The 12250-nt window shown below is 35.8% G+C and overlaps 1 protein-coding gene across 4 annotated transcripts in view; it reads right to left on the reverse strand.

The window, feature by feature from the left end:
- Positions 1-12250, reverse strand: part of RALGAPA2 (Ral GTPase activating protein catalytic subunit alpha 2) — a 136466-nt gene that overhangs the window by 120281 nt on the left and 3935 nt on the right. For all 4 annotated transcript variants that reach the window (XM_037405406.1, XM_037405407.1, XM_037405408.1 and 1 more), the window contains exons 2-3: positions 7075-7185; positions 6361-6410 (exon numbers count right to left, since the gene is read on the reverse strand). In XM_037405406.1, coding sequence (XP_037261303.1) covers positions 6361-6410; positions 7075-7185 — 161 coding nt within the window. The remainder of the gene's footprint in view (positions 1-6360; positions 6411-7074; positions 7186-12250) is intronic.

Consider the following 12250-nt stretch of genomic DNA (forward strand, 5'->3'; position numbering starts at 1 on the left):
CAGCCTGAATGTTTTCCAGCTCAACTTACACAAAAGTGAAATGATAAGCATTGCTGTTCTGCCTTCCAGAACTATAAGCAGCTGTTCTGTAACGTGCCATGCAGAGTCTCTTATTAAACAACAAGTAAAAATGTGTTCTTGCTGGTTGAACATACTCTCAGAGGCAATGTCAGTGACAAGTTCAGCATAACGTTCATTCCAGGAGAATGCATTCTGAGGAAAAAAAATAGCTTTTTCAATACAACCTGTACATAATAAGGAGTTTCTATTAGTCATTGGCAGGTGGATTTACTTTAAGCCAAGTCAAATGTAGAATAGCTCTCCTATGTCTCTATGTTCAAGTACTGTCTGGTGGTATCTCCAAACAGTGGTGAAGAGTTTCAGCATTCAACTACTAAAATCTGCAGCAATTTATAAATTTTCCACCAGCTACTATTTACCAATTTAGGTGAAGCCAGAAGCCCTATGAAGTTAGCATGCCTGCAGCAATTCAATCTAAATAAAGGGATCCTCCATTTATCACAGTAATAAATTATTTACAATTATTCGCTGTAGGAAAACATCTGCCCAAAACATGAGATACTTATTCTTGCCCTAGGCATAATATTAAACAGTAATATCTCTGAAGTCAAACATATGAGACATAGGTAGAATTTACAACAGAATGCTGTAACAATACCATCTTTTTTTTTTTTTTTTTAAAGAGCAATAATAGATGAACCAATCAGAATTATGGCAGAACAAACCGGTTCAAAAAGTAATTTTCTATGTGTAGGAAAAAAGGGCTATACGCAATTTTGTTGTTATAAACAAATAAGCCCTTGTTACTCTATCGAGCCTGAGAATCACCAACCAAGTCTGTGTGACAGACTCGAGGTTAAACAGTGGAACTGGTAATCACGGTAGGCAGAGGGAACCAACTGAAAAGCTGTAACAGAACCTATAACCTGAATTCAAAGCTGCAACTCTTAATAGTAATTTGATTTCAAGTGTAAGATAACCTGCAGATGGGGAAATTAAGCCACTGAGCTGTACAGACATAGGGAAAATGCAAATAGTAACAAGAAAGTTAAATAAAGGGGAAAAGTTAAATAAAAGGGATAACCCCAGGAAATGAGAAACCAGGACCTGTGGCAATAAGAACTCCACAATAACTTGACTTGATTATTCCTTGTAAAGAATTTCATAAGTACTTTTCACATTGGCCAGCTGCAATACACAATTTATTCTGCAGAATTCAATTTTACTCAGTTTTATTCAAAATGTAGCAAGTAATTAGGAGCAACATCCTAAGATAAGCAAACCACCCTAAGAAAATGCTACAGGTATAAGAGATCATTCTTTTGCACATTCATAAAAAATAGCAACACAGTACTAAAATCTTCTAAAAGAGTTACAAATCCAAAAGTACTGAAAAGTTTCACTGATGTAGGCTTTTATGAAATTGAAAATGACCTGCAAAAAATCACCACTGGCTTTTGAGATTTATTTTAAGCTGCTTAACCAATATTGCTAATTCACACAGTAGTCTACATGAAGTAGACCTACAACATGGTGAAAGAATTAGATATTTAAAATATGCACAGCAATCTTAATCCAGAATGAACCAAAGTTATTCTTTCTAAAATCTGTATTTATGTGCATTATTAGGCAGTACAAAAGAAGAAGTGTATATTCCTAAGCTGTGTCTGTGCATAGAGCTATCTGGTCATCCACTACCATAGCAGGTGTTCCTCTGACAGATGCGGTGTATTTACCATGTATGGTTTGTAATCTACTTTTCAAAAGGATTCCTAACAGACTATAGCCAATTATAAACCTATACTGAATTATCATTAGCATTTGCAGAACAAGTAACTTGCACACATCTGCAATAATAAATTCAGGTTATACAGCTGCTTCTGTAATCGTTACATTCACATTCTGATAGCAGACCAATCCACATTTCCATGGATTTGTACCACATCTTAATCTTCTGAGTATGTGGCCATTTGTAGTTTATATTTAGATGTGCTTCTAAGGACAACAATACTGTATTAAAACCAGAAGCTACTGCTACAACATAAAGAGCTCAAAGTATGGTCAGGCAAGTTCTAACAGTTTATTGATTATCATTCTCTGGAAAAACACTTAAGTGTTATTACAAAAGCCAAAGCAGACCATGAATTTGAGTGTGTATAATACAAACACTGCAGAGGCTATTAGCGCATTTATATTCTATTTTACATCCACTTAATATTTAAATCCACCTGCTGTGTACATACTCAGAATACTCCAGAGCTAGGAATGATACATTAACATTTTGCTGCTGAACTTCTAAGGAAGGTCAAAACAGACAGCTTGCTCTGTTCCCATTTATAACCACACCTAGCCTCTCCTCATTTCAGCAGGCCAGAGAATACGGGGGAAGGCTAGGCTTGACAGATAAAAGGGTTTAGGAGCATAATCACAGCAAGGCCAGTGTGAGTTACATTAGGTATCTTTCCAGAGTTATAATTCTGCAAATTCTTTAGAAAAAGGTTTGAAAATTGTGCTTACTCTGTGTCCAAACCCAGGGACTCACACCGCCCGCATTTTCACCAAGTTCAAGAACCATAAATTCTACACAAAACAGGGATTTACAGAAATTAAGAGATTACAGCATAAACAAACCTTTTTGTACAAGCTATATGAAAAACACAGTATGCTCTTATAAATAAGGACCTGTGAAACACAAGGGCACTTTATGGTATATTAATGTTCACTGGTTAAAAAAAATAAACAAGCAGACAAACCCATACTGAGAAGCTTTCAGCATATGTATCTTCTCAGGGAGGCGGGAGTACCTAACCCACCTTCTTAGCTATCTACAAAACTGCAGCGAACCTGAACAATATCTGAAACACTTCTAGCAACAATAGCGGCTACTGTAAGTGACTTTGGGAAGCTTTACACATTAGAAGGAGTATCTGAAAAATTCTATTAATACAGTATTTCATACAGTGAATGTGTTAAATCAATGTAATGAATTTTATGACTGCATCAGCATAAGAGATGTGGCTGGTTTTAACTTCTAATAAAGCATAATTATAGAGCATGGAAAGAAATTGATCTAAGTATTATATCAAAACTGTCAGTCTGCTCTTATTTCATTGCAGAGGCAAAAAAAAAAGTGGTGTCAGAAAAATCAGTACCTGATGCTGCAAGACAAAAATACAATATTATAAAAAAAACCCAAAACTTTCACAGTCAGGTGATGGCATAATACTTTTACAGGATGTAGAAAACTTACATAAAGTAAAGCACCTTTTGTGACTTCTGTAACAGTGCTCGGCAGACAGCTATAACAAACAATGCCCTCAAATCCAGAGAATAGTGATATAAGAAACATTAACATGTTCTGAAAATACACTGCAGATCTAGAGGTAACTAAGCCTTACCAGACAAAAAGCAAATTTGTTTTTCACATTATTTTTGCCTCTTAGCTGAAACAGGGAGAAAATAATATAGGTAATTACAGTTGCTGTATCATTTCATTAGTACCTATTTGCAAAAAGACAAGGCCAAAGCACTTTGGAGAATATAAAACTACATGCAAGAACTTTGCAATATTAATTGTAAAAAAGCACTTTACAAAATTAACTGTTAACCTTTCATGTTACTCCCTTTTGATTAATATTTCTTCTTTGATCAATACATTGTTTCATGTTGTTGAGTGGCCAAGCCATGCAGCCGATTTATTGAAGTCTTAATCCTACACATTATAACTGAGTCAACTTAGTTTTCAGAGGATTGAAATAAAATGGACAAGGCATTTGTTACTTTTGCTTAATATACACACTAGATGTCACTCAAGAACAGCAGCAAAATACCCACCAAACTGTACCAGAAAAGGCAGAAGTCAATTCCTTTCATAAATAATTTTATTGATTTTTTAAACTGTTAACCCTCAGCACCTGGATTCAGGATTTGTTATGTTAAGTAATTACCTATTTAGCTAATTAGAAGAAAACTCCAGGAAACCTCTGGCTCATGCTGACATCAGATTAAATATGGCAGGCTTAACAATCAATTAGTTTTGTTTCCTATGGCTTACAATATGAATCTTTAATTATTTAGCATTTACATTTTTTCTTGCCCTGTGTTCAGGCTGATGCATTCTTGATTTGTGTTAAAAGCCCCTCTAAAAAGCTGTTTTCCTACAATGCATTGTTATCAAGTGTTAGTTATAAATGGATTGCAAACTTACTTCCAGTTGATAAACACCATGAAGGGGATTGCACCAAATTCCACACAAATTTGGTGAATTAAACAACTTCTTCTTCCTCAAAACTGTCGGTGACTAGGCTATAATATAATTCTCCTCAATTGGGACCCAAAGCAGCACTTTGTTCATATATAAATATGTATCTTTTTCTTCTTCGTATAGTATGTTCTCCTGATGTTTTTAAGCAGTATTAAAGGAGTGGTTACTAGCCACCCGTTTTCAAGACACAGGAATGCATATTTATTCACTCTAACCGGGTGAGTAAGCATTAGCTATTTTCCATTCAATGACAGCCACAGAAATTTAATTACTTATTCAAGACCACAGAGTAAGTGTATTAATGAGCTCCCATTAAATTGCACAGCCTTGCTCAGTAAATGTGGTGGTACCTTCTTCACGGGGGGTGGGGAGGGAGGAGAATGAGGAAGAATCTCTCCTTCCCCAAATACAGTCCTAGCAGATATACAAGCTCATGTTCTTTGACACTGCCTCATGCAAAATCCTAAAGCAGACTCTTTTACCAATACCATAAGTAGCAAAAAAGCACAATTGGATTTTCAGATTTCAGCCTGAAAATGAATCTTGAGGTTAATGGAATGCGGGACCGGGGGGAGGGGGTGGGGAGAACCTGAAAAGGGAGATGAACTTGATAGAAAGCAGAAGATGAGACAAAAATCCAGGATTTCCTGTAATAATTTTCATGCTCATTTTTCACATTACAAGCACGTTAGGCTAAACAGCATCATTCTTATTGTAGTATAAATATTATTCTAGCGACAAACTACACATTAATGCAAAAAAAAAGCCATATATGTCTGAAAGTTTTGAGTTGGGATGGTGGGTTTTTTCCATTTTTAAAGGGAGGAATAAGAGTTGAGAACATTTAACCTTTGCTTTAGCTTCAATTTCTAGAGTTCCATTGAAAGTCTGGGGGTTTTTTTCTACCACTCCTACCGAAAAATAAGCCAAAATATAAACAAAGATAACATTTATATGATACAATGCTCAACTAAAAAGAGAAATCAACAGAAGATGTGTGTGTGTACCCTTAAAGAAATCAGGCTAATTGTTTACCTAATGAATTATTAAAAAAAACCCACAACTAAAGGCACCACTGATGTCTTGACTTCAGAGACAAGTAGAGTTAAGACTTCAGGTATGCACTATACAATTTTTTTATATGTTAGGCTTTCATCTGGTCCAGTGATATTTTCTCACATATAAATATGTTTAGGTAATAACTAATTAAAGAGGTCCCTTGGAAAATGATCTATCACAGTCTTTTCTTCTTTAAATTAAAGACATCCCAATTTGATTATGCAGAAGTTAACCAGCTAACATTTCCTCTCTAGACACTGCAAATGCTACGACCATCACTGCTGGGAAAGATATGCTTCTGGAAGTAAAAGATGCTCCACTGAATTTAGAAAAAAAAAAAAAGTTAAATTAACATTTCACAGACTCAGATCAAACTGATATGCAGTAGTTGACAACTCTTATCCTTTTATTTTCCTTGTGCTGCAAGACCAAATACTGTAATCATATTAGATGCCTTCATCTCAAAGGAGTACAGCCCAAATTCCTGCTGTGACACATTCAAAATAAACATAACACTGAACTTCATACTGACAAGGCACAGGGAAAAAGTACTGCTGTTTTGAACTAGCCCTCCATAAAATACAGAAGAACTTACTTAATCTAAAAAAGAAAAAAAAAAAAAAAAAAAAAAGACTACTTTGAAAGCTTTAGCCCAACAGAAGCTATGCAACTACTGATCACTTGCTACCAAATTCTCCAGGAAAAACCCAAGGCATTTTCAAAGAGCTGATCCTCGGTTCCTTAGGACAGATCATATTACTGTATGACTTTCAAGTAATTTTAATAAAATCTCTTAACTTGGGATATTCACTCAAGCAACATTCCCGTTGCATAATACAATTTTTATCGTTGTTTTATCTACTTAATGCACATCCTATTTATTTTCTGCTTTTTACCTTGTATAGTCATGGACACCTACTGTCATATGATTTCACCCCTCACTGTAAGGTGTAAGTAAGCATATAATGACGAGATTTAAAATAAAATAAAAAAGTTTCATTATATGGAAAACTTACTTCAAAAAGAAAGAGAATGGAGTCCAGCTCCTCCCTTTGTGATTTATTCCCTGCAAGACAGAAAACAATATTGTTTGCTATAAGTATACGGTATAAGACAGACAGCAAAATTATGCTGCTGTTTCTCAACTGAAGTCAAAGATGTTGCACTTGGTTTATTTTTCTTCATCTTTATCTAATATCAAAAGAGCAAGATGTTTCCAAACTTCATTGCCTCTCAATAACGAATAAGGGACAACTAGAGCGCCAGATCCACAAAGCATTGTTACTGGGCTCGTCTCCAAGCAAACAGCTATTCCTACCAACATATCTTCAACACAGAGGTTTTTTTCTGTGGATCTCTGACAACGTTTCACCTGAACAGACATGTGCTTAATTGTAGGATGAAGGCCTTCAGTACTTCAAAACCAGATGAGAGGATATGTATATAAATGCACAATACCCGATTTCTGTGCTGAAATGACACTCAGCCATAAAAACGTATCTAGAATTCTTTTCAGTTACTTATGAAATTTCAGAGAGCAGTATTTCACTCATCTCTTCTGATACCAAAAAATTAAAATTATTAATACTAACACTGTACTGCATGAAACTATTAATGCAAATACAGATAACTGTGGACTATATAATCATTAGATAAGCTCTAATGGAATAATTTTGAGAACAGAATTTAGGGAAAACTGACTCAATTGCTGGCAAAACTCTAAAACTTACCTTTTTGTTTCAAGCTATTTTCCAGTATTACAAAGTTTTCATAGAATATAAAATAAATTTGAGAATAATTGTTCTCAAAAAATTGCTTCAGGTCACTTCCATCCACAATATCTGAAAAGAACAGTTATTACACAGTATTAGAAAGCTGATGATTGTTGTTTTCATGCAAATTGAGTATTACAGAATGAAACAAATGCAATATAGAACAATTTTAGTGACTTCATTAAATATTCTATACTAAATTGTTATTCCATCCTTGCAAGTAAATAGGCCAATCTCCATTTTCACTTAATTTATGAAAGTCTGCAGTGTGACTTAGGTTCATTTTTTTTTCCATTAAAAAAAAAGAAAAGAGAAAAGGTGGGGTGTGTCTTAGCTATCTAAACAAATGGCTTCTATACCATCAAAACAAGCAGATACTGTTAGGAAACAAGCACAACAGCAAAGATTTCTGTATGCAAATTGCAAATCCAGTTCTTAAATTTATCTGAAAAGCAGATCAATTCAGAAAGCAGCAGATTTCCAATTAATTTTAAAAAATAATGTAAATTCAAGCGTGCATCACTTTCCTAAGCCTTAACTTAGTTTAAAATTTGAAATAAGTTTATTTCTTAAGAAAAATAATAATCTAATATTTTCTAAACCTGGTACTTGCAAAACACACTTTAACTTCACCTGTTTCTTCTTTATTGTAACTGATTTGGTCAAGAAAAGTGAGATGATTCCACCCAAAATTAATAGGATAAAGGGCAAGAATTACTGACAACACATCTTCTCATTGAAGTTTCACCTCTCAAGAAACATTTTCATTAATCAAGACAAAGCTGATTACAACAAGACGACCCAATATATCACACAGCTTACAGCAGAAAGAATTACTTTAGACTTAGACAATAGATGGGGGTGTTTTTGCAAAAAAATGGTACCTTTTCCAGTAGTAAGGCTTAGTTTGGTTGCTTGTGCTATGGAAACAATTACTGCATGGAAAGTCTTTTACATAATATTTGTTTCCTACCAACTACTGGTCTTGAATTTGCAAGCTAAGTGCAATTATTCCTCTCTATGAATGCGTTCTGTTAAATACAACTCTAGGAGAAAACAAGGCTTTCATTTACAAGGATTTCATATGAAGGAATGAGGTCATTAAAATCTAAACAAAAAGGAAACTTTCCCTTTAAATTGTGTAAAGAGGAGAAAGGAACTGCCCAATCAAAAAAGTAAATTCTCCTTTTCTATAAATGTGGCATTTCAACAGTGACTCATCTATTATTCTGATGTAGGCATGCATTCTTGGAGCTACATCCTTTTCCTATTGAACTATTTTCTTCCTTCTATCCCTTCACAAGATACATAGGAAAGCAATTTCTAATCTTAAAAGAGGCCAACAACAATACACCCATTTACAACCCTAAGAGCAGATACTCATTCAGAAACTAAGATTTTCTTGCAACTCTGCATGCAAGTTGTCATACTGATACCATTGCACAATTTAAAAATAATAATAATCCAAAATATTATGAATAAGTCAAACACCCAGTAATTCCATTGATCAGTCAGAGCCAGAGCTTTCTTGGGCATTTCACTACCAATTCCTTATTTTTTGCATACATTAAGTAAACACCATTTCTCTACTCCTCCACGGTGCTCGTGTTCATGATGACAAGCAGTGGAAAGCAGCACTAACCATGAATGCTTCCCCCTGCTCCTCTGGGCACAGGAAAGGTGGCGATGTCTTTGCCAGTTCAACTAACCCCTTGCTGGTAGGAGGACCAGCTAAGCTGGTGACACCAGCTCTTCTTGTGGCCTCTCTCTCTTCCACATCACATCAGACTGCAGGGAACAGGCAGCACTATGGCAAGTCCCACACGCTCCTTCCTTCATTGCTCTCTCAACTTTGGCTCTCGCTACAACCTATCTTCTCTCACCCATTTCACCCAAAAATGATCACCAATGAGACCACAAAAAGAAAGACTGCTTCTCAAAGAGGATTTACTAGAAGTTGGCAGGAAGCCTAAGACAGTAACTTGGATCACTACTACACATATATTTAACCTGCAGCAGCATAAGGCTCATTCTTCTGTTTTTCAAATGGAAAATATTAGTGAAAGTTTCATGCACTATTTATCATTTAAGACAGTAAGACAAAATACTGACTTTTGGTAAGTCATGTTGCCTGAAGAAGTATTTATAAGCATTCAAGGAAATTAAACAGCAAGGTTGGGACTGAATTGCAGGTAGTAGGTTATATTTTTGTATTTACACATAAATAGCTCTCATTACTACTGTTGAATTCAAAAGTCCAAGTGCTAAAATCTAAGGCAAGTTGGCAAACCTTATCAGCCATCAGCTACATAGTGGCTTTCCAGAAACACGTATAACTACTCCATTCCCCAAACAAGGACAGGTGATCTCCTGTTAAAGACTGCTGTTTAACACTTCACAGCTTTTACAGCAACATACAGGAAATAGCACGACATTCATGAGAGTATACATGACCTTTCTTCCACATAAAATATGAAACAGTTGGCTCAATAGGTAACTGCAAGTCACCCTGACTTACCTTACTAATGTTAAAAATTTACGGAAATAAACTACTCTGGTACCATTTAATAAGAATCTGCCAAACTCTCATTCTCTTCCTTGTATAAAAAAAAACCTAGAGGGGACAATTATCATGCTCTTAGCACAACAGCTTCCCTTTTATTTTCCTGTTAACTACCAAACGTTATTGCAGTCTAAGTAGTTGGAAATCTTCCCTTTATTTCATGAACTTCCAAAGTCACTTGGCTTTAGTTACTTATACAAAGTCTTCTCAATCCTGAGGGTTGGTTTTTTTTTTCATCTCGAGTACTTCAATTGAAGGAGATGAAGAGACAACTTTGCAGTCATACCCTGGTTAATGATAAACTTCTGTTACTAGCCTCACCCCTGAAACTACATAAAATTTTTACTTACCTTCAAAAGAAGGCATGTTGGCATAGAAACATACCCTTACTAAAAAAACCCAAACTTAGAACAATTTCTAAAAAATTTTCATACCTCAAATTTCACACGAAACCTAAGGAACAATAGCTGTTCTAAATTCAGCAAGAATTTGGGAACCATTTAGTTTTGAATGTCTCTAAATGAAAATTTCTGCTAAGTTGGTATTTATCTAGCTGTACAGAACTGTGCAAACCAAGACAGTGCCACAGCTAAAAAACTCCACTACTCTCCTTCATTATCTCATTTTTGATTGAGTTATATTAAAAACATGGGTTTTATTAATATATATTTTCTAAAGAAAAAGATTAAGGATTGCACTTGGTAGCCTAACAAATTTCATATTTAACCTAAACTGAAGTCTGTGTGTAGCCATATCTGGTCTTCTCTCAACAGAGAAAAGGATAAAAACAATGAACATAAGCAGCACCCCACATCTGCTAGCAGTAGTACTCCCAACACACATGAAAGCACAAAGTGTTGCCGTTTTCCAGTTCAGGAGTTAAGTAAGAGTTTCTTCAATGACAGGGTTGAAATACATGTAAAGTACTGTTAACTCTGAAGACAGACCAGCTTTTACTCATGCACCCATGAGCAAGGGGCCACAGCACAGGCTCTGAGGGGCACGTTATTAATTCAAAACTCTAAGCACTAAAATCTAAGGCAAGCTGGCAAACACTATCAGCCATGCAACCCAGTCTTTTGAAACACACAATTTAGTCCATCAGTAGGCTCAAAATCAAGTGTGAGCACATACCTAGTCTTAACCCATCCAGCAAACCAAGTTCAGGATCAACACAATCCACAAAGCTGTGAAACAATTTGGGTTTGACAACTGCACCAAATCAGTGCTGCTTCCATAACAAGGTTATCATTTTAAGATTATTCAGTATTAAAAAACCCTGAAAATCCAGCCCCTTAATTCAACTTATTTGTTGTCACCTTCTTGTAGGCAGCTCACAGCATATTCAGTAGCAGCTATGGGTAAGCTCCAATTTTTTTCTTATTTTTTAAACGAAACGGGAATGGCCAAGTTAAATCATCACCAGAGACTGTTCACAGGGACCACGTTATTTCCAGCTTTAAACAAAGTTCTCATGCACATCACACTCTGAAATTAGCAAGAACACCACCACCATGAAGAAAAGGCTCATCACCTTCATGAAACAGAAATACTTCAATCCGTTTCACGCATGAGCAAAGACTGACATCACCTAGATTACCGCAGAATCACAGCCGACAGTAGCTGTGGTTCCTATTGGATCATTGTTCACATAGATACTGTGTCATGACAGAGCAATTCTTGAAGCCAGAAGAAAAATGTAAGGGAAATTCAATCTTTCTTTTCAAATACAATTGAAATGTTTAGTTTGACATCCTTGCACAGCTTTATTGTAAGAGATGCTTCAATTAAAAAAAAAAAAAAAAGAAAATTACTATTTTTACCCAAGAACAGCCACAGAAACAAAGCTTCAAAAAGCAGAGACACATTTTTATGCTAAAAAAAGTCCCACAAGAAACTACTTCGGGAAGCAATGTAGCAGGCTTCACTTAGGGCCAATCCAGTGTGAAAAAGCCAAACCAGCACTGTTTGTAAGACCGTTATTTTTCAAGTCTATCCTAAAAAAAGACCACACTATTGACAATTCCACAGTTCCTACTGACTTTAGCAAAGTTCTGAATGTTAGTACATCTTTAAAGCAATAAAAAAATAAAGGAAATTTTCTGGTCGTTTAACTAACACCAGTGAACATCCACTTTAAAATAATCTTGTTGTTATGCCGGTTAGTGTTTTGTGTTGTTATGCAGGTAGACTACCCACAGAAGCAGGAACTCGGATCCTAAAGGACTTATTTATTCCTTTCCCTCATCCCTCCCCTATTACATTCTTTTCTCTGACTTTTATCCTGCAGCATCAGTAGGATCTCAGAAGATTAACTGTCCTTTTGTCTACAATTTAATACCTGTGAATTTAAACTAACAGAGGAAGAAAAGATGACACCTCCTAAGGAAACATAAGAACAGGAGCAGTTGTTTCAGGAACATGGGCCACTACGGCCTGAGTGAAACGGGGACAGGGAGTGAAATGACTGGGGTGGAAGGAACACTAAGACACATGCCTTCCTACCCTTGAACAGCACAAGTAGTGCCACATTTGAGGTAAAACAGCGGGGGGGGGGTGGGGGGGGTGGGG

This window comes from Falco rusticolus, chromosome 12, assembly GCF_015220075.1.
Source record: "Falco rusticolus isolate bFalRus1 chromosome 12, bFalRus1.pri, whole genome shotgun sequence".
NCBI lineage: Eukaryota > Metazoa > Chordata > Aves > Falconiformes > Falconidae > Falco > Falco rusticolus.